The following is a 22,635-nucleotide window of genomic DNA, read 5'->3' on the forward strand; positions in this document are numbered from 1 at the left end:
AGGTACCTGGGTAGAGGGCGCACCGGTGGTACACCTGGCTACCCAATCGGCGATTGCCGCGAGTTTTGAAATTCTGCCGTGACGTCAGGGACTAAAGCTATATATATATATATAACTACCGGGTAAGTATGTTCGAAACTTTATTTTATTTTGAAAATATCATTTCAGGGGGAAATCCTGATAAGACAAAGCTAGTTGATTACAGCTTTAAAAGCTCTTGTCATCTTAAGCTGGTTTTGTATATGTAATCTCAGAAGGCCTGTGAATCTTCTGGCAAAGGTAGAAAGCATAGCTTAACTTGCAAAGTTTTAAACCTTTGTCTCAATTCCTCAACTCCAAGTGTTGCCTTGGGATTCTGGTGCTCCACTCAGTAAGGGTTTTGATGGTGCACACCACATAATAGTCAAGATCCTCACTTAGACCCTCTAATGCAATACTGTATTTACTTCAGATCCTTCTGCCACAAAACCCTTGCTTCATTAGACCACTAAATCTTAAGGCAGAAAACCAAACTGTTAGCCTGGATCATGGTTTCTCTCCCTTCTCTGAAATAAGTGCTCATAAGGATACACTTATTTCATAGAGGAATGGCATAGCCTATTGTATGATTCCCATGGAGCACAAATACTTGAACAGTTACACTGTTTTGGATGACTATAACTTTCTATAGTACAGTAATTGTTATATCCCTTCATTCTCTGAAGTAGGCGATTATGACCAAGCTCATAATAGTTTTAATATTTACAAATTATTTTATAATTTTTTTAGTACAGGAAAAAACTTTAAAATACTTCTTTTAGAGCTTCAAAGAGATGTACCTTTGAATCAAGTTTCAAATGGCAGTTAGTCAGTACACTTTTTAGTAACTATCAGGTTGGTATACTGGCATATGGATACTTATATCTTACTAAACTCTAAAATAGGCTATTGTGATCAACCACTTTTTCTGGCTATTATTGAAGTGAAACATCATTTTATTCCTGTTGATAATTTGAAATAAATTTTAAAGCTTCAGAAGAATAGCTGAATTATTTTACAAAGGACAGTGAGCCTGTCTTATGTTGCTCGGACAGTAGCACATCTTGAGTTTTCCTTACTGGCGATAAAGTGGGTGCTAGTACCTCTACTGACGAAACACATCTCTTGTTTTGTGCAAGTGTAGAGGTTCCCTTTAGGGTAAAGAAAAGGGAAAGCTGGTTGTTTCCTTCATAAAGTACGGGTGCTATAATAGGAGTGCGTTCACTAGCGTGGGTTGGGTTGGTAGTAGTAGCTTACGCAGCATAGATGTTGAACGGCACCTCGCTGTTTCAGGGATTTTGAAGAGGAAATCTCTAATTGGTGCGAGGCCTCTGGTTATGATTTATCTCGCCCCAGTAATATACCGACACCTTATATAGGTGAGCGAGCTGGGTTTAACCTGGCATTCCTATGCAAATTTTCTCTGGTAATATATAGCAGTTATATACCTTAGAAATGATGCTTAAGGAGCATTTCACTGGGCGGCACATGTCTCTCGCCCAGAAATAGATTTTTCCTTCGTCAAAATCCCTTTATTTTTCAGAACATGGAATTTTCTTGAATTTCTCTCCTTTGTAGTGATACATACAGGAGAGGAGTTTACAGGTCCTAATAATCTTGATTGTGTGTGGGGGGGGGGGAGATTGCTTAACTAGCCTTCTGGTTAGTACAGTGGTAACATGTATGCCTAGCATTTGCATGGCAGGAGATTGATCCCCGCTAGGGACCGTGGGTTTAAGCTGTTTACTGGGAGGTCACTATTGTGGTTGGGCACCACAAGGGCTGTTGGTTGGGCTTGCCCAGCTGATGTTCTGGTGAGCATTTATTCTGATGAAAATGGAACTGAAACCAGACACCTTTACCTTGACTGTAGTTCAGATATGAATGAATAATCAACAAGGTGATTACAAACTTCTAGAATTAATTATCAGTAAAGTGCTACAAGCTAGTTTGAGGTTATTTGTTATCTAGGTATAGAATAAGTTTATTTTAGGTCTGTAAATGTCCTGTCTCTTCCTTCATTGACTAACCAATATCAAATTGTGGTATCAGCAATATGAACATCGGGGGGTCATTCATAGAAATGAATGTAATTTCAATTTTTTTTTTCCCCACCTGATTATATGTATGTCCACACTTTTCCTAACTGATTAGTAATGGATAGAGGATAGTGATTAATTTTGACTTTGACACTGAAAGACAAAGGATTGTACGGTTTACCCACACCATAATATTTACCGTTAATCACTATAGTCCATTTCTTTTAGCGAGGCAGATTTGCATCGACACGCAACGGTGCCCTTTTAGCTCGGAAAAGTTTCCTGATTGCTTATTGGTTAGAATTATCTTGTCCAACCAATCAGCGATCAGGAAACTTTTCCGAGCTAAGAGGGCACTGCTGCGAGTTGGTGCAAATATGCCTCGCTAAAAGAAATTGACTATAGATTGTCTATATACTATACTAGGGGACTGAGCTTAATGAAAAGAAAGAAAACAGGATTTTTTATGGTAAACATCAATATAAACAAGCTTCGAGAGAAAAACAGTATGAACATCAAATGAGTATAGAAATAACAGATTTTATTAGGAAAATTTCTTTTATCTTTTGCAATTTTTTCCTTAGTTTCAATCTGTTATATGCCACAGCAAATGAATATTTTCAGGTTCAAGTATGATTCTATTGTAAATACAATTGTTAGATAGAATAACCTGACCTACTTATACTGGTCTGGCTTCTCTTGTAAATAAATCACGATTAGTTGTTGCGGCTTCATGAACATTAGTGCATAGAGTTATGGTGTGATTTCTGCTTCCCTTTTTAAGGAAAAATTGTCAGGAGACCAGCAGAAAACTGCCTTGTCTTTCACACCAACATTGGTCGAAATAGCTGCCCACACATATTTTCCTGCGTCCTTTATGGTGGGGCCACAGTTTTCGATGAGACGTTATTTGGATTTTGTTAAGGTAAGAACAGAATGTCAGGTATAATGTCTTGATTATTTTAATATTTGCTTGTTTGTTTATTTTTCCAGCTATGTATATGTGTGATTGGTAGCCTTTGGTGGATGGTATTTTGCCATTACTGTATTTGTTCTTTTCTTTTTGGACCAGATATTCTTTACAGTATTTTAAAGTTTTTGAATGTATTTCATAATGGCACTTTAGTATCGGTTACTTATTGTATTAACCCTTTTACCCCCCAAAGGACGTACTGGTACGTTACACAAAACTCATCATTTTACCCCCATGGACATACCGGTATGTCCTTGCAAAAAAACTGCTATTCACATTTTTTTTTTTTTTGCATATTTTTGATAATTTGTTGAGAAACTTCAGGCATTTTCCAAGAGATTGAGACCAACATGACCTCTCTATGATGAAAATTAAGGCTGTTAGAGCAATTTAAGAAAATATACTGCAAAATGTGCTTGAAAGAAAATAACCCCTGGGGGTTAAGGGTTGGAAAGTTCCAAATAGCCTGGGGGTAAAAGGGTTAATTAGAGGCTAAAAGGATTTTAACAGTAAGAAAATTTCAGTTAGTAGAGTTTACCCCCAAATACTTCACTCTTTGGATGTATGATTGATGATTTCCAAAATCAAAGTGGATTCCATATTTGTAAGTTTATCCATTAAAGGACTAAAATTAATTTACTTATTGTCTCCTAATATGATGAAATCCTATTTATAGAAATATCAGACAGGTATGTGTGATGTCACCATGGTTGTTTAACTTGTATGTTGATGGAGTGGTGAGAGAGGTGAATGCTCGAGTGCTTGGATGAGGATTGAAACTGGTAGACGAGAATGACCATGAATGGGAGGTAAATCAGTTGTTGTTTGCATAGGATACTGTACTGGTTGCAGACGAGGAAGAGAAGCTTGGACGATTAGTGACAGAATTTGGAAGGGTGTGTGAGAGAAGGAAGTTGAGAGTTAACGTGGGTAAGAGTAAGGTTATGTGATGTTCGGTAAGGGAAGGTTGTGTGAGGTTGAATGTCATGTTGAATGGAGTTGCTTGAGGAGGTGGATCAGTTTAAGTATTTTGGGTCTGTTGTTGCAGCAAATGGTGGAGTGGAAGCAGATGTACATCAGAGAGTGAATGAAGTATGCAAAGTGTTGGGGGCAGTTAAGGGAGTAGTAAAAAATAGAGGGTTGGGCATGAATATAAAAAGAGTTCTGTATGAGAAAGTGATTGTACCAACTGTGATGTATGGATCGGAGTTGTGGGGAATGAAAGTGATGGAGAGACAGAAATTGAATGTGTTAGAGATGAAGTTTCGAAGGAGTATGGCTGGTGTATCTTGAGTAGATAGTGTTAGGAACGAAGTAGTAAGGGTGAAAACGGGTGTAAGAAATGAGTTAGCAGCTAGAGTGGATATGAATGTGTTGAGATGGTTTGGCCATGTTGAGAGAATGGAAAATGGCTGTCTGCTAAAGAAGGTGATGAATGCAAGAGTTGATGGGAGAAGTACAAGAGGAAGGCCAAGGTTTGGGTGGATGGATGGAGTGAAGAAAGCTCTGGGTGATAGGAGGATAGATGTGAGAGAGGCAAGAGAGCGTGCTAGAAATAGGAATGAATGGCGAGCGATTGTGACGCAGTTCCGGTAGGCCCTGCTGCTTCTTCCGGTGCCTTGGATGACCTCGGAGGGAGCAGCAGTAGGGGATTCAGCGTTATGAAGCTTCATCTGTGGTGAATGGCGGGGGAGGGTGGGCTGTGTCACCCTAGCAGTGCCGGCCGAACTCGGTTGGGTCCCTTGTCAGGCTGGGAGGAACGTAGAGAGGAGAGGTCCCCTTTTTTGTTTCATTTCTTTGATGTCAGCTACCCCCCAAAATTGGGGGAAGTGCCTTGGTATATGTATGTATGTATCACATATTGTACTATATCCACGGTTGATGAAATTCATTCTCAATGGACTATCAGTTAAAACTCTGAAGGTTCCCACGCTGCATACTTTATCCCACTTATTGTTGGTGTCTCCTTTTTGTCTTCACCTTTCTGTGGAGCTTAGTCATCTAAATTCCCAGGATAGCACTGTTTACCACAGAACTTCTTTGTCACAGCAATTCTTTTTTGGTTAACTTGATTTGAATCATCTCTAGTGTAGTTTAAACCTTCCTTTTCTGTTTACTATGATTGGTTTAATTTCTCATTTTTAGATTCCAACTATAGAGGTGTTGTTGAGCTGTTAATAATTTTCTTTTTAATCTAATCCTCCTTTCATTTGCTAGCCTTTGTCCATGGAACTGCAGATCTTACTTTTGGAAACTTATATTATGATCCAATGCTTGCTTGAGATCAGTGTCGTGTGTTTAATGATGTTTGTGGAGTACTTAACCAGTTGAAGTATTTGACATTCTTCGCATGGTGGTCCTAGGTGGGTTTAAAGCTTGCTCGTTTCTTTTTCCTCTTGGAGCATGTTTATCTATTAGTGCTCACACACATTACACTCTCGCCAATTTAGGAGTATTCACCAGTCACTGGGCCTTCATATGATCGTGCTCATTGGTGCTTCTTAATCATTGCATGCTCCCTTCACTCCCAGAAGACATTAGTGCTTGAAAGCATTCGAATGGTTGCGGGCAGGCACGCACTTCTTATTCATGCATGCTCTAATCTTTGCACACACTCCCCAATGGGGAAAGTTTCTTGTACAAGTGTGCTCTAATGCTTGCATTCAAGTGCATTCACCTTTAGACATATGTTGTTCAATGAAAGGAAATTCTAGAACTTGACATGACCTCTTTAGCTGAGACTGTGACCTGCCCATGGCGATGGCAAAATCTTAATTTATCTATCCTGAAGGACAAGAAGCTTTGCATGAAAGACAGGTACTAGCTGGGAGTATGATTGTCCCAAAACTCAGTAGGGTTTATAGGATTCAGGACTGTACCTTAATGGGTTAGTGTGGGTATTAACTAGTGTTAACCTATTGTTGTTAGATGTAATTTGTGTCCTATGACAGTCTTGCTATGGCTGGAAGGAAGGTAACATTCTGCTTTTCTGTGAGGTTATTCGGCTTCTTACGAACGTTAGGGATAGTATCTGTCTAAAAAGAGCAGGGTGATGAGAACAAGAAAAATTGAATTTTTATCACCAGTTGTACAGTTTATATTGTACTTGAAAACTTACACAGGAAGGAACGTTTCCATTCATCTAAGGCCTTTCATCTTGAAGTGACCAGTCAAAGTTAGAAACAGGAACATGGAATTACATATCCTTAAGGTTCACGGATGCTTAAATCTCATTCCTGGTGGACTGATAACCAAGGGTACATTTTCTATTCTGAAGATGGCCAGTTTAAGATATTAGTTTCCCAAGCTGCAGTAAATGATGGGTTATTTTCTCATCAACTCATGGACACTGAATTTCAAGCCCAGAAATTTTATGGGCTAAGTCTATTAGTTTCTTTTTAACATGCTTTGCATCTTTTTCTCACTTATATTTCACTCTGTTCATCCTGTAAATATGAGAGACAACTGGTTGGAAAGTTAATGGTGAACTTGTCTATAAAAGGTGAACTTGTTTAAAAAAGTAAGTTTATATCTTCCCTTAATAAATTGGACTATCTAGTGTGCTACTCTTGAATCTGGCTTACAGAATGTCTCATGATGAACTTCTATGGGAGAATGTAAGGAGAAAAATTAACTAGAATAGGATTTACTGTGTTTTAATAGTCTTCCTGACTATAAATGGATACTGCCTTCCTCTTGTGAGGCATTCTTAGTATCATAGCACTTCTTTTGGGTTGTCTAACTAGAGTTCTATGTTTCTCTTGTTTGGTAATTGATTAGGGTATATCAGGTATCCTCTGCCATGGTAATTAGTATTAAATAGATGTTTCCTGGTTGAAATGTTAGGAAGGGACTTTGTTGCATCCTCTGATTAGTTCTGATTTATTCTTATTTACTAACTTATAGATCTGCAACTCTAGGATAATTCCCCGAAGTCCAACAACCATGGCTCATATCTCAAGGTTACACCATATGGAGAGGTTTTGTAGGGGAATTTTTTTATAATAAAGGACATGAGCAGTATAAGTAATGAATTTGTTGTGAAGCCAGAGTATTTTACTTCAATTTATGTGATGCTCAGACTACACATCATAGATAACACTGTTTACTGATGCTTGTAAAATTTACTCTTAGATGAATACAACACAACATTAGTAGAAAGAAATACCTAAAATTTGTTGCTGGGTACAATGTATATATAAATTTCTAACAAAAGGTCCATTGTTATTTTGCATGTACATATTACTGTTCTGCAGTAACTTTTATTAACCCATAGTAAACATATGAAGTGAGAAATTACTATTTGCTCTCAATTTTTTTTTATGAAAACCTAAGTACTATACTATACTATACTATGATGACACCAGGCTAGGAGGAAAAAGGAAGCGAAGAATTGACCAAGCGCTTTCCTTGAGGATGTGTAATGTTAACATGAAAGTGCTTGGTAAATCTTTGTTTCCATTTTTCCTCTCGGCCTGCTGTCATCTTGATAACGTGTGATGTCGTTATTACTAAACTATATAATTAAATGTCTTTTTCTTTCTTTTGCTGCAGGGATCACTAGTTGGTTGTGAATTACCACCTTGTCTGGTTCCTGGGATGTTACGAGGCGGATTGGGACTGTTCTACTTGGTTGTATACCAAGTGGGCATTGGCTACGTACCCGACGAGTTCATCAATTCTGTGGAATATTATGTACGAAAAAAAGCATTTTTTCTAAGATTAGTAGAATTGATATATTCTTTTTTTGATATACGTGTGATATTTTATCAGTACACCATAGAACTTTAGTTTTTCTAGTGTTATTTTATACAATGTTGTATTTTTGGCCTACGGGCTGTAAGTGTGCAAGAGCCTGTGCCTGCCATCTGGAACAACAACAGCATTATATTTTAAATTTAATCATCATCGCATTCAGCTTTTTCCATTTCCATGTCTGTTTTGACGTTGTTACTTATTTTAGAATGATTTATTGTTAATTTGTTCTCTTCATTTATTTATTTCCTTTCCTCACTGGGCTATTTTTCCCTGTTGGAGCCCCTGGGCTTATAGCATCTTGGTTTTCCAACTAGGGTTGTAGCTTGGATAGTAATAATAATACATGGGGTCGCTGTTTCTAGTCAGCCTTCTACATCTTCCTCTGTCCTGTATATTTTGTGTTTTTAGGTTTTGAATGTAATGAAGCTTATTTTTCTTTCTTTTTTGCAGGCTCTACCCTTGTGGCAGAGACATCTTGTAGTGGGTGTCTGGGCAAAAATAACTCTTTACAAATATATATCTTGTTGGCTGATTGCTGAAGGAGTCTGCATAATGTCAGGTTAGTTTTGTGTATTTTTTCATTTATAGTAATAAATTGTCTATTTTACAGAAAGTAATTTAAGTTATGTGCTACTGCAAATTTTTAACCCTTTTACCCCCAAAGGACGTACTGGTACGTTTCACAAAACTCATCCCTTTACCCCCATGGACGTACCGGTACGTCCTTGCAAAAAAATGCTATAAAATTTTTTTTTTTTTCATATTTTTGATATTTTTTTTGAGAAAAATCGGGCATTTTCCAAGAGAATGAGACCAACCTGACCTCTCTATGATGAAAATTAAGGCTGTTAGAGCAATTTAAAAAATATATACTGCAAAATGTGCTGGGGAAAAAATAACCCCTGGGGGTTAAGGGTTGGAAATTTCCAAAGAGCCTGGGGGTAAAAGGGTTAATTGGTTAGGTTAATTAGTTATATAATCACTTTTTGTGTTGGTAAATGAATATACTATATTGTTCTGATATTTTAAATATCAGAGACCAGATTTAAAAGGGAATTTTACACACTTTTGTACCACTGAAAAAGGTGTCCAGGACTTCTTCCAATTGTACAGTTAATAGAATCTGTTCATTTATTGTTTTATAGAAAATCGACTAAGATTTTGCATAGCAAGATATGATTGATGTGTATGGATAGAATAATTATTAGTTTTTCATTGGAATTAGGAATTAATTATAAACAAATTGGTTTTTTAAATGTTTCGTGTTTCTATACTTCAACACAGTATATAAAAGGAAAGGAAAATGGTTGTGTTCAGTCAAAGGTTACTCTTTATAATAGAAACAGAAAGTTTGTTGTAAGTATGGCACACATGGATAAGTATACCTCCGGCACCTTAAAACTTAATTGCTTCTCATTGCATGTTTGAATTAAGTGCTTTTTATTGCAGGTTAAATAGAATCGGAAGGGGGAATATAGTAAATTAATTAATAATGTTCCAACTCAGCCCCATTATGGCATGGTAGAATATTTTGTTGATTTTTTGTGCCATCCTTCAACGTCATTTGTCTGAGTATTAGCAGTAGCATTTTGGGAATAGTTATTATGAGTACTCCAATGCATTATTGGACATAGGAAAGTTTTAAATTTTATAAGGAATAGTAGGTTTGATTAACAGTCGACAATGATGGGGACACGAAACTAACGTATTTGTGAATGCAGTGTGACTAACCAGGCTTTTAAAAGTGCTATATTTCTCATTAGTATCATTTCCTCATGTTAAGGCGCGTTTACACAGTCGAACGTGGTTTGACAGGCAAGTGTTTGAAGAGATGTTCGAACTTGTGAACAGGGTATTTGGTTATCGAACAAGTTCATCGATCAGTTCGAAAAGAGTTAGTTCTCGTCTAAGTTCATCGATCAGTTCGAAAAGATTTAGTTCTCGTCTAAGTTCATCGATCGGTTTGAAAGGAGTTAGTTCTCGTCTGACTTTTGTGGGCGGGGCTTCATTGTTCACAAACCTTATGCATTTGTGGCGGACTCCACCTCTTCAAACCGTTCGACAAGCAGGTTCGACCGTGTAAACCCCACTTTATAGTTATCAGCCAATTTTTTTTCCCCACCAACTAATTGTCTCAACCTTACATAATATTTATTGGAAACGTTATTAAAAATGCAACAATGAATTCTTAATCTCATTGCCTTTTTGATGAATTTTTTTGGCAATAGAGTGCACATTTCAAATCCAACATTCACCGAATAGTCGTATTTGGAAAGGTATAATTTTTTGTTTACATTGATATTTGGTTCAGCAAGGCAGAGCATGCCATCTTCGTGTAAAATTGACCAATAATTTGCTCTTCTGTGGTAAAGTACACTAAATGGAATGCATGCCTGTTAGCATGGGTGATGTTTCATTAGTTTATTGAGAAGATTTATGAACTTAATGTAGAAAGGTTGATTTGAATTTTATTTAATTGCATCGTTGATTATGCATAATTACAAGATATAAAGATAAATTTAGATAATTAATAGCGGTAGATTTTGAAGGAATCGAGTTATTGAACTTGTGTGCATATAGTGAGGAATAGGGTTTTGTTAGTTTTATTTTAAAAGAGGAGCTAGATTGATATTTGATACAAGCATTATTATGCACTGATAAAAATCTTTATAAAATAAATTATCTGTTATTAATTTCACTGTATATGTTTGAATATTACTGGTGTATGGTAGAATAGATTACTGTATTTTGGAGTCTAAAGAGGTGTTTATGAAGAAACAAGAAACTCTGTTTAGTACACGCACGTGGATAGAAGTGTCGCAAGGGAATAGATCTTAGAGCTAATTGTAAGAATAAGAAATGCTCGCATTGATGATTCCTTTATTATTCCCGATAATTTTCTGTTTAAAAGTTTAACATTTAGAAATGGCAAATAAAAATCCAACTGAATTGTTCTCGACATGAATTGAATGTAGTACATTTGATAACCAAAATACAGTACTATAATATAGTGATACCCCAGGGGGAGGTGGAATTTTAAAAAATGAAGTAGTAAATATAGTATTAAACAAAATTATGCATTAGTAACCTTTCAGGTATCGTTGGATAATTTTTCACTATTTTGGCCATGTAGACATTATAACTAATCTCTCTCTCTCTCTCTCTCTCTCTCTCTCTCTCTCTCTCTCTCTCTCTCTCCTCTCTCTCTCTCTCTCTCAAGGACTTTGTTTTGGCTATTGGGGTAGACAGTAGTACTTATACCGAATATAACGCTCTCTCTCTCTCTCTCTCTCTCTCTCTCTCTCTCTCTCTCTCTCATTTTATTTGTAATGCTGGAAAACAATACTACAGATTTAACTGATAATGTTGAAAAACAATTTTGAAAGCCTTGAATGGAAAAAAATAAATGTACTGTTCATTCTATAAAGTTGCACTAGTTGGCCTACGATGTATTTCTGTTGATGCAATGATTGTATAGGTTGTTGCACACCATACAATGAAACAATATTGCATTGCAATACTGTACTTAAAAACACTGGAAATTACTGCATCAGAAATAAGTACCAATCCATGATATTTACATTGTGCCTTTAACTGACATAGTATTTTCATAACTGATAGCAAGTATGAACTACCAAATATAATACCTTTATACATATTTTCAAGTGTCCTGTTTTTCATGATGTAGATTAACCATAATGCTAAGGTGTATTATGGGAATGACATCGTTTGGAAGGTTAGAAAATTATGAAATAAGAATAATGGCAGGTGTAGTGAAGATTACTGAGATAAGAGTCACGACTGGGATGGTGTTGGCACTTGTTACGGATGGATGGTGAGGAGTGAGTGAGAATGGCTTGGGAGGGACCTGTTAGGGGGAAGAAGATGGAGAGGATGGCAGGGAATTAGATGATGAGATAAGGTAAGGATGATATAGAGGGAAGAGGATTCCTTTGATAGGAGGGATTGGAGAGGGCGTATCAGGCAACCGACCCCTTAATTTAGGGATAACGGCGGAGAAGAAAGTGAATGTGAAGATAGAGGTGGTGGAGTTAGTTTTATTGGTAGTGATAGTGCCATTTTTCCATAACCTCTTCTATACAAAATTTCTTTTAATGAGACGCATTTGCACCGACTCGCAGGCGTGCCCTTTTAGCTCGGAAAAGTTTCCTACTATCTGATGGGTTAGAATTATCTTGTCCATCCAATCAGTGATCAGAAAGCTTTTCAGAGCTAAAAGGGCACCCCTGCGAGTCGGTGTAAATTTGCCACACTAAAAAGAATTGACTATAGTCCTTTGTTCAGCTGTGCCCAAAACAATATAGTTCTTGATCAGTTACATCGGTATTTAGCCCAAAATTCGTAGGGAATTTTTCACAATGGAACTATTTTTGTTGTTTGTAAATGCTGGACCAGATTTTCTCATTAACAATAGTCCTGTTGTAGGTAGTATTCAGAATAAAATTTCTAGGGTGTATAATTACATATAGAATGCACATTTATTTCCTAAAAGTTATGATGTTAGCAGAATTATGGTGTACAGATAGAAAAATCAACGAAATAACTGCACTGCTTTTGATGGGGTTCGAAAAGATTTTCCAATATTTGGGTGGTATAACTCAAAAGTTATACTGTACAATACCTGCTAGTGAGTTGAAATTATACTCCAGTGTTGAATCAACATGCCTTTGCACCACTAAAAGCTCTATGAATTATAATTAAAAAATGCAATGCTTCCCTTAAAATTATCTCTCTCTCTCTCTCTCTCTCTCTCTCTCTCTCTCTCTCTCTCTCTCTCTCTCTCTCTCTCTCAATAATAATAATATAATAATAATAATACTGTATATTATTCTCTCTCTCTCAATAATAATAATATAATAATAATAATACTGTATAGGATTCTCTCTCTCTCTCTCTCTCTCTCTCTCTCTCTCTCTCTCTCTCTCTCTCTCTCTCTCTCTCTCTCTCTCTCTCTCTCTCTCTCTCTCATAGAATGAACTCTTACAGAGTTCTCTTGTGCATATAGAAATGTCATGAACCCTTGAAAGTTCCACCATACACAGCACATTTTAAGTTACTTGAATCCTATTATTTAAATGAATCTTACCTGCTATTCATGTCTGTATGACTCGAGCACTGACTATTAAAGAAATTGGAAACAAGTTTTTATCAGATTTAAATTGCCGGCACATAAGCTAACAACTCATCACCAGGTGTCATTATGAGCACGTTTACACTCCTCTCTGTTTGCTTCTTTCTAGAAGCTGGTGAACTACCATTCAGTCAGCTCATGGATATTATTGTGAATGTGAAGGTATTTATAGGATTATTTTGCTTTGCGGGAAGTAAATATCGTTCTTTTGTTTGTATCTATTTTCATCATAGAATTTTCATAAATTTACACTACTGTTTAGCCTTAAGTACAACAGTTACTCGTAAATGTGTTTGGTTTATTGGTAGATTATGGGATTACATGATAGATGTGAGGAATGTAATGTTTATTCTGAGAAAATTTTAACTTTTCATGAGCATCAAGAGAATGTCATGTTCATAAAATTGGGGAAAGAGTTGGGTTGTTGGCCATAGTACTGTACTGTAGTTCAAGTTAAGCTTAGTAATTTTTCCTCAACCCCCTCCCTCGCCATCACCCAATCCTATTTCATATCCACTACCCCCTCTCTCTGTTCTCTTTCTATATTTCCCCTTGAAGTTCAGGCTTATATCTTAAGACACATTGATTTTTTGGATCAAGCAGTAAGGGATAAAACTGGATGCTTTTTATTCTCCCCCTCCGTAAGAATGTTTTAATGCCTCCTTTTTCTACCAAAGGTACAGGTGCATTTCCACCTAACATATCTGAGACCTGGATGGGAGTGCTGTAATTAGCTTGGGATTACGACCACCTTGGTGTTTTTCCCTTGTCACTCCGCCTGTGCCAATTTTGGATACGGTTGCACTCGTCAGTAGGGATTCTGACGTTGTCGCCTTTCTTATGTAAGGTTAAGAGATATGTTAGCATCTCTTACAAGAATTCTGATTTATCAATGGATTGTTATAAGTTAATTAGATCTTTCAATACACTTTTCATTTAAGAAAGAACATATTTAACTGTCGTCAGGTTTCCTCCGATATGAGCCGGCAGACACTTTTTTGCATATTTCATTTCCTCCTTTTTCAACTTCGTTGATGATGAGGGTGACTAATGCCTTTTGTTACCTCAGATTCCTATCCTTCATTGAAACTGTCGCCAGATATAGCCATGAGTCTTGTTCCTTTGGACTACATTTATAAAAGGAATGTCATGTTTACCGGTAACACCATATTTTCCCCTAATTAGGAAGCTTTACATAGTACATCCCTCAATTAATTACATCATTGAAGAGTCTTAGAAATCTTTGATCACTTCCAGGTTCATGGACTAGGAGGGACACAGTATCCTCGTCCACTGACGTTTCAGGTTCGAATCTTTTGAAGTCCCTTTCATATACAATCTCAGGTCATAGCTTCGTCTATTCGCTGTTTAAGGTCCTCCTTTTATCATCCCGCCTGGCCATGATAATACTGTGGCAGGTCACGATATGGTAGTGATCCTTCCCGAACTCTTGAAAGGCGAGGTTTGTGCTCTCCATAACTTTAAAGCAGTGCCAGAACAGGTACTGGGTGAAGGTGTTTTTCAAATTGGATATGACTAGCAGGCTTTTTGGCTGCTGATGGTCCAGCACTTTGCTGCAGTAGAGGGGCTTGAGTGTCTCAATGATGGGGTGGGCAATGGCGGTAGGGTAGTTTATCCACCCTGGCAGGCTCAACCATACCGCTAAGGCCAGTTCTGAGAGACCAGACCAAGACTGGACCCCTATAGGCCTTCAGATAGGCAAAGGCTAGGAGAAGGAAAACTCCAAAATCAAACCAAACCAAACCAAACAAGACCCCAACGGCGGAGCTTCCCAGCGCCGGCGGAAGAGGGCAATGCCTATCGGGCAGGCAACAAGGCGGGCCTTGACATAACAAGAACCCGGCAGCCCGATGCAACCAACATCGGAGAAGCCGCCTGTCTCATATGTCTTGAGCCGCGGTGAAAACGATGTGGGCCAAGTGTGTGTACGTGGCCGTTGCAAAGCCACGACCACCCAAAACAATATACCCAGCTACTGGCATTCTGTCGTTTCCTCCACCCTTCTTCTGATAGGAGGCTGATGGCTAACGACAGAACCCAATACTCAGACACGAGTGGGCGCCGACGACGATTTGGGGTAGTATGGGGTGGAAGGTAGAGGACCTTAATGGTGTAAACTTGAATTGCACAAGAATGTCATCTGCAAGGCTTGGTGGTTGGGCTTGTGTATTGACAAGGACAAGAAGCTCTTGCACGGGTAGGTTATTATCCTGACTACTTCTTGAAGGAAGGGCAAAAGAGCAGGTCTACTCACTGCACAAAATATCCCTGGTAACCCATGTCTTGGGATTTACCCTCCACATAATCTTCAGTTTTTATTTAAGTATCTTATCAGACTTGAAGCTATGGGGTTTTTAGTTATATACGAGTATCGATTTAATCTTACAAATTTTTATGAAATTTATTATTTCTATAAACACAATACTTGCCCCTTATTCATAATGGGCTCGAAGCAAAAAGAGAGGTAAGACTGTAAACACGCTGTCTCAGATGTAACCTGGTGATGAATAGCATTTAACTGATGACAGGGTATTGAAATATGATAAAAACTTTAATTTCCACTTTTCATTTTTGGAAGCTGATGCTTGAAGCATACTTATAGGCATATGAAAGTTAGGTGGGTATTTAAATAATAGATTCTGTAATGAAAATTTGCACCAAAACTTTTGCTTGTTTGTTTTTATAGTTATAGAACTTTTTTCCCATTTGTCACTAATAGATTTCCAGCACCATTGGCTTGTTTTATTGAATTGACATGGAAAATTTAAATGAGAAATTAGATACTAGATACTGTACACTAAATTTTAAGTCACTTTTTTACCTTGGTTTGTTCTGGGACAATCATAATCTTGTTTTGAATCGCTTCTGTTGTACATATGCAGGCTAGTCAAAGCTTCAGAGAAGTTTCATTTAGGTTTATTTTTACTCTACAGTATATTTTAAAAGTCAGTCTGATTATATTACTTATTTTTGGTGTTTTTAAAGATTTTGTTTTAACCATGATGGAACATTTCAAGTTGACGTGAAGCAAATATTGTGTCCGTTCAAATTACAACTATTAGTTCTTACTTGTGCTTAATGCTGATTGATGGGTAGATTAATTGCATGTCAAAAAATTGCTGAAAAGTTAAGTGATGGTTATTGCTTAACCCTTTTACCCCCAAAGGACGTACTGGTACGTTTCACAAAACTCATCCCTTTACCCCTATAGACGTACTGGTACGTCCTTGCAAAACAACTGCTATTTACATTTTTTTTTTTTGCATATTTTTTTTTATCATTTTTTGAGAAACTTCAGGCATTTTCCAAGAGAATGAGACCAACCTAACCTTTCTATGACAAAAATTAAGGCTGTTAGAGCAATTTGAAAAAAAATATACTGCAAAATGTGCTTGAAAAAAAATAACCCCTGGGGGTTAAGGGTTGGAAAGTTCCAAATAGCCCGGGGGTAAAATGGTTAAAGACAATCGTGATCAATCCCCGTAGGGAGACTCTATCTCACCTGCCAGATTCTGTCATTACTGATTTCATGTATAATGAACATGTGTACAAGTGTGCCCAAATTTTCTTTTGATATTCTCTTTATGTTTGTGGTAATTTCTTGTTCCTTTGTTTTTTTATTTTACAAATTTAAATGTCTCATTCGTGAATACTGTACTGCATTTGTCTTGTATCAAGTTGTGTGTCTTTCTGAAACTAATCCTTTTATTGCCATGCATTATTGTTCAATAGTGATTTGTGTATAACTTTCAGTAGGAATGGCTTTGCTTATACAGTATCAAGTTTTCAGAGAACATAAATTAAATTGTCAAATTTAGTCTTTTTTGTCTGTAACCACAATTGTTACAGATTATTTTATTGGTGTATACAGTAGTATCTCTGTTTAAGTTTAAAATGCTCGCATTCTAAAACAATTTTCTAAAAGAAATATGACATTCACTTGATACACTCATTTTCAAAGGAATTTTTAATGGTGATTATTGAACAATTTGTAATTCCTAAAAGCAGAAATTGATAAAAAACAGAATTTTGATAATATTTTTTGTTGAGCTCTCACAAGAAGTATCCAAGTGGGAGTACCTATCTCACATCCTCCCTTACTAGGGCTCAAGTTACTGAAACAGGCAGTTCTTCCTTCTTGTATTTTGATGGTAGGAGTTCAATTGAAGATTCTGGGTTTTTTCTTGGTGGCTGTCTACTCTTGACATGGTAAATTAGGGAACCTTTACTTCATCTGTCAATTGGATGGCTAAATCTGCTTATGGTGAATGTTGCCACCTATGTAGGGAAATAAGTTGACTGAATCTGGGAACAGGTAGGGTATAATTGGTAGGTCTGAAATTCAGATCTGAAGGTTTTCCTGGAAAGAGCATGTAAAATCATCCTTGGATAAGAGCTTATTAGTGCTCTCCTCCTCAACGTTGTTGGTGTCATAATTCAAACGAGATCGGCACTAAAGTGGGTCATAGGGCCACTTAAGCATAGGAGGAATTGTCTCTCAAGGCCAACTGATCACCTGGGAGAGGGTTTCCATGTAAGTTACAGGCAACAAAGACTCTACAGCTGAAAAGACTTTGTATATGGGTTAGTAGTACAGCTCTTATATAGCTTCCTTGAAAAATTTGTTCTTGTAGGTCCTCCAACTACATATTGGGTAGAACTATTGAAACCATTTACATAATTGATGCTGTTAGCAGATTCATAGTTATTGCAAGTCTCTGTCAGAACTTTTCAAATGTATTAATGCTCTAACCAAGGAAGCCAAAGCACCTTCACCTTGTCATGGCTAAAACTGATGTTAGAAAAGATACTACTGTATATAGAATACAGTATAGTACAGTAATACACCGCCCTAATTTGTTAATTGGTTCCACGAAACCCAACCTAGGTCGTATTTTTATCCTTTAAAGTGCCCTATACATTCCCTATGCACATACTGAACATAAAAAGTAATTACGACCCATACCTATTTTATAAAAACCAGATGCATCAATAAGTTTCAATGTGAATTAAAGTATTTTGTGATTTAGAGACAGACATAAGGTATGATGAAATGACACAACTTGAAGTATATATTTGTATTTAATATTTAAGGAGACTGACGTTTATTGAACTGACATAAAGAGGAGTGTATTGTATACTGAATAATGATTACGTACTTGTATGTGTAAGGCGCCACAAGCAAGCATAATCCGTGGGACACGTCTGAAAAGATAAGCAACTTGAAATTTAATCTAGAAAAGCTGCAATAAAAGTTTTTAAAAGTCATTCCAAAAAAGTCTAAAATCAGTAGTAGCAAGAAGTAAGACAGTCTTTTACTGAAAGCAAAGAACACAGAATACAGTGATACAAAAAGCACACAAATATCATTGAATTGGCAAAAAGAACCTCAATTCCAAATAATACAGGATAATGCTTTACAAAAGTACTCAAAAACATCAGTTTGATAAAAACAACTTCTTGAATGAGAGTAATGCTAGATCAGACAGGAAAAGCTAAAAGCCAAGATGTAAGGAAAAACAAACCTGCTTCTGTATAATCGAATCCTAATCAACTGCCTTGAGCTCCCACCCCCCAAAAACATGGATGATAGCTTAGAAAAATTAGCTAATAAGCCTGACATATTTTACATTTAATTTTTCAACTCCGTCCTGGGCAATTGGACATTTTTTACATCCAGTATTTACCTTTCTTTTTCTATTTCGGTTATGAAAATATGGGAATTGTTTAAATCCTGTGGGGGGAGACTAATAGCATGCTGATGTCACAAAAAGTGACAACTTAGCTTCAGGACATTGTAGGCTCTGAGAGGTGTATGTATACTCACCTGTTTGAACTTAGCATCTACTTTTGTTTCATTGACTAGAAAATTCGACCATTATTATAAGTAATTAGGTAACAGGTTTTATGTGGTGAGAGATACTTCTTTTTCAAGTGGTCCTCTATGTAGTTTTGGTGTGTTGTGAAAATTGGAATAAGCGTCTGTCGTGATGGACGGATTATTGCCCCCTAAACTTTTGAGTTCTATGAAGGTCTCTCTTCATCAAAGCTAAGACCTTGGAGAACTAGTCAATTTTTTTTTAGCGAGGCAGATTTGCACAGACTCGCAACGGTGCCCTTTTAGCTCGGAAAAGTTTCCTGATCGCTGATTGGTTGGACAATATAAATCTAACCAATCAGCAATCAGGAAACTTTTCCGAGCTAAAAGGGAACTGCTGCGAGTCGGTGCAAATCTGCCTCGCTAAAAGAAATGGACTATAGTCAATGTCTGCTGATGACCCAGCAAATAGACTTATGCCTCCCCAATCATTAGCTCACAAGGACAGTATGACACTGACAAAAAGTATCATACCGTGAGTGTGTCGCGAACTCGGCCCACTGATTTTGTCGGACATATTCACATAGCTACCCCATAACCCTTAATAGTCATTAACCACCACTTAACTAGTTCAAGCAGCTGTTTGGTACCCAGTTCGTCCACCCTTAACTAGGCATTAGACACAAGTAATGAAAAGAGGTGTGTATGTGTTGAACCTAAAACCATTTTGGATATTTATGTTCTTAGTAGGTTATTTTATACAAGGAATTTAATATGAGACTATGCAGTATTATTAATGAATATCTGTATATGTTTATCTATGAAGTAGTCCACATTTTGAAGTTATTTTTTAGTAATATCCAGATCATTGCAAATGTGCCTATATTTTTTTTTAGTTTGGTCAAAGATTACCTCTATCTGTCTTGTCTTTCCTTAAACTGCATGTCTTATGAATTTTGTCTTGAGTTTTAGAGTTTCTATATAAATTCTATATTTTTTTAGCAATTTTTTATATTTATCTTTAAAGCTATATATAATTATCATGATTGGTGCAATTATTATTACATTGAACATTATTTATTGCTATTAACTATTATTATTTCATTGTTGCCATTATTTTTACTTTTAGTTATTATTACTTAGAAGTGCCATGGCCCTAAGTTCATGGTTACCATCTGTTCATAAGCAGTCTTATTCTAAAGAGTTCTTACTGGCCCCAGGCTTGGCTTTCAATGGCCGGGACACAACTGGAGGCATGCGGTGGGATGGCTGTAGAAACGTCAATGTTCTCCTATGGGAGGGGTCTACCCAATTTGGTCATCTAATTCAGTCCTTCAATTACAACACGAATCAATGGGTTGCGCAGTAAGTTAGTCTGTTGAGATCACTCCAATACTCTCACCAGTTTGGTTGTTCCTGGTTGTGGTTGGGTCCCCTTGGAGGAAGACTGGACATAAAACCACTTTTATTTAGGGATGATGTACTTTTGGAAGTGTCCTCTGGAAGCTCAAAAGAACTTAAGTGTTTCCATTTTTAATTTGTTTTTTTCCCTACTTTAGTTAAGCAAGTACTTGCGTTAGTGTAATGAATAGACTACCCTCAGTAATATGTGGATACATCTGTTGATTTCTCTGAGGTTTTGCTTGGGCATATTCATTATATTTTTAAGTATCTGCAGCTAACCTATCAAATTTTTCTCCTCCCCTTTCTCCTGCTTGAAGTTGTCCCTAGGAATTGTAGCAATATCTTGGAAGAAATTGTAGCAGTGAATGATTCTATGGCTTTTGCATGCTATTTCTTGTACTTTTATCTCCTAACATTTGAGTTCCTGTAATTGTGTCCGGTAATGAGACCTTTAGTTTTCGTTTCCTATTCACATATAATCCCATTTACGGAGTTGTGAAAGGAGCATATTTTTTCTGCGGAAGTGATTTTTGAGCTGTGAATTTTTAGCAATTTTACAGGAAGGTGTACAGCTAAGAGGAATCTGCTTTGAAATAATAACTCCGATGCTGCCAAACAGTTATTGGTTACGTGTTGTTGTGTGTTACATTGTTCATGCTGCTGTATTTAAATGAGTACAATCATGTTATGCATATACTGAACAAATCCTTGTTTTACATAAAACGTAGCTGAACTAGGGTTTTTAAGATTCATGCAGTGTTTAAAAGTATCATTTTCCTTGCTGATCAACATATTTTTCAGAGAAACGTAGTTCACTAGTAGTACAGATTATATTTCTACCAGATGTTTGTGTTTAACCCGGTATTTAGAAAGGATTTTATCTTTTTTTTTTTTTTTTCCTTGAAATATTTTTGAGTTCTCACCCACTATCTCATCTACATTATTACTCATATGGAAAAATTTTATGATTATATAGCCCTTTAAGTTGATGGATCCGGTCTGCTGATAGCTATGCCCACTTTTGCAGGATTTTAATCAGCATGTGCAACTAATTAGTATGTATGAAAGGGGACAGATCAGACTTCTCTAGGCAATCCCTAAAATCAACACATGAGGAGAAAGAAAGGGGACAGATCAGACTTCTCTAGGCAATTCTTAAAATCAACACATGAGGAGAAAGAAAGGGGACAGATCAGACTTCTCTAGGCAATCTCTAAAATCAACACATGAGGAGAAAGAAAGGGGACAGATCAGAGTTCTCTAGGCAATCTCTAAAATCAACAAATTAGGAGAAGGAAAGGGAAGAGATCAGACTTCTCTAGGCAATCCCTAAAATCAACACATGAGGAGAAAGAAAGGGGACAGATCAGAGTTCTCTAGGCAATCTAAAATCAACAAATTAGGAGAAGGAAAGGGAAGAGATCAGACTTCTCTAGGCAATCCCTAAAATCAACACATGAGGAGAAAGAAAGGGGACAGATCAGAGTTCTCTAGGCAATCTCTAAAATCAACAAATTAGGAGAAGGAAAGGGAAGAGATCAGACTTCTCTAGGCAATCCCTAAAATCAACACATGAGGAGAAAGAAAGGGGACAGATCAGACTTCTCTAGGCAATTCCTAAAATCAACACATAAGGAGAAAGAAAGGGGGACAGATCAGACTTCTCTAGGCAATCTCTTGAATCAACAAATGAGGAGAAAGTTGGTGATCCTGATCCTCCCTTTATGAAGCCATGACAAGTCAGTCCTCCAGGTAAAAGCATCGGTGAATATGAAACTAATGCTCTATACGGCTACTGTGACGAGCATCCACGAGAAAGCGTGAAAAGCCAATGTAGAGGCCGTATCCATAAATACCTTCTGCCTCGCAAAGTGAAAATTATTCTTTGGGCATGAATTGACAGAAAAGTAAAAGTATGTATTCCTAAGTCTTTAGATGTGAGAAAAGGTCCCGTACAAATAATTTTTTTTTCTCTAACTCTTAATTCTTCTGAGAAGGGGTCAGTCAAAGAAATTGGCTGAGGTAGCTCTTGTCGATAACTGCTCTAGCCTCCTGAGGCTTCAATATGATGAAGATGCTACTTGAAAGTACACTGTGAAAATTCTTTAAGGGCCCCCTTTACTAACATGAAAGAGACCTCCTTGTCTTGGCTTGGAACTTCTCACTTGGTAGAGTAGGACTCTAAATCAAACTGACATGAGCGATCAACCGTCTCAAAATTAAGATTCACTGTCTGTTCCTATCTCTTTCCATGTATCCATGGAGCTCAAAATTAAACTGACATGAGTTGTCAACCATCTCAAAATTAGGAATCACTGTCTTATCTTATTCCATGGATCCATGGAGCTCAAAATCAAACTGACATGAGCAATCAACCATCTCAAAATTAAGGATCACTGTCTGTTTCTATCTCTTTCCATGTATCCATGAAGCTCAAAATTAAACTTACATG

General features: G+C 37.0%; 1 protein-coding gene across 2 annotated transcripts in view; it reads left to right on the forward strand.

The window, feature by feature from the left end:
* The window catches only part of nes (lysophosphatidylcholine acyltransferase 3 protein nessy), a 76,085-nt gene that overhangs the window by 25,683 nt on the left and 27,767 nt on the right, over nt 1-22,635 (forward strand). The window contains exons 5-8 of one of the 2 annotated variants that reach the window (XM_068367159.1): nt 2,842-2,982; nt 7,585-7,725; nt 8,239-8,347; nt 20,000-20,144. In XM_068367159.1, coding sequence (XP_068223260.1) covers nt 2,842-2,982; nt 7,585-7,725; nt 8,239-8,347; nt 20,000-20,144 — 536 coding nt within the window. The remainder of the gene's footprint in view (nt 1-2,841; nt 2,983-7,584; nt 7,726-8,238; nt 8,348-19,999; nt 20,145-22,635) is intronic. The other variant, XM_068367158.1, reaches the window with a different exon arrangement.

This window comes from Palaemon carinicauda, chromosome 45, assembly GCF_036898095.1.
Source record: "Palaemon carinicauda isolate YSFRI2023 chromosome 45, ASM3689809v2, whole genome shotgun sequence".
Classification (NCBI taxonomy): Eukaryota; Metazoa; Arthropoda; class Malacostraca; order Decapoda; family Palaemonidae; genus Palaemon; species Palaemon carinicauda.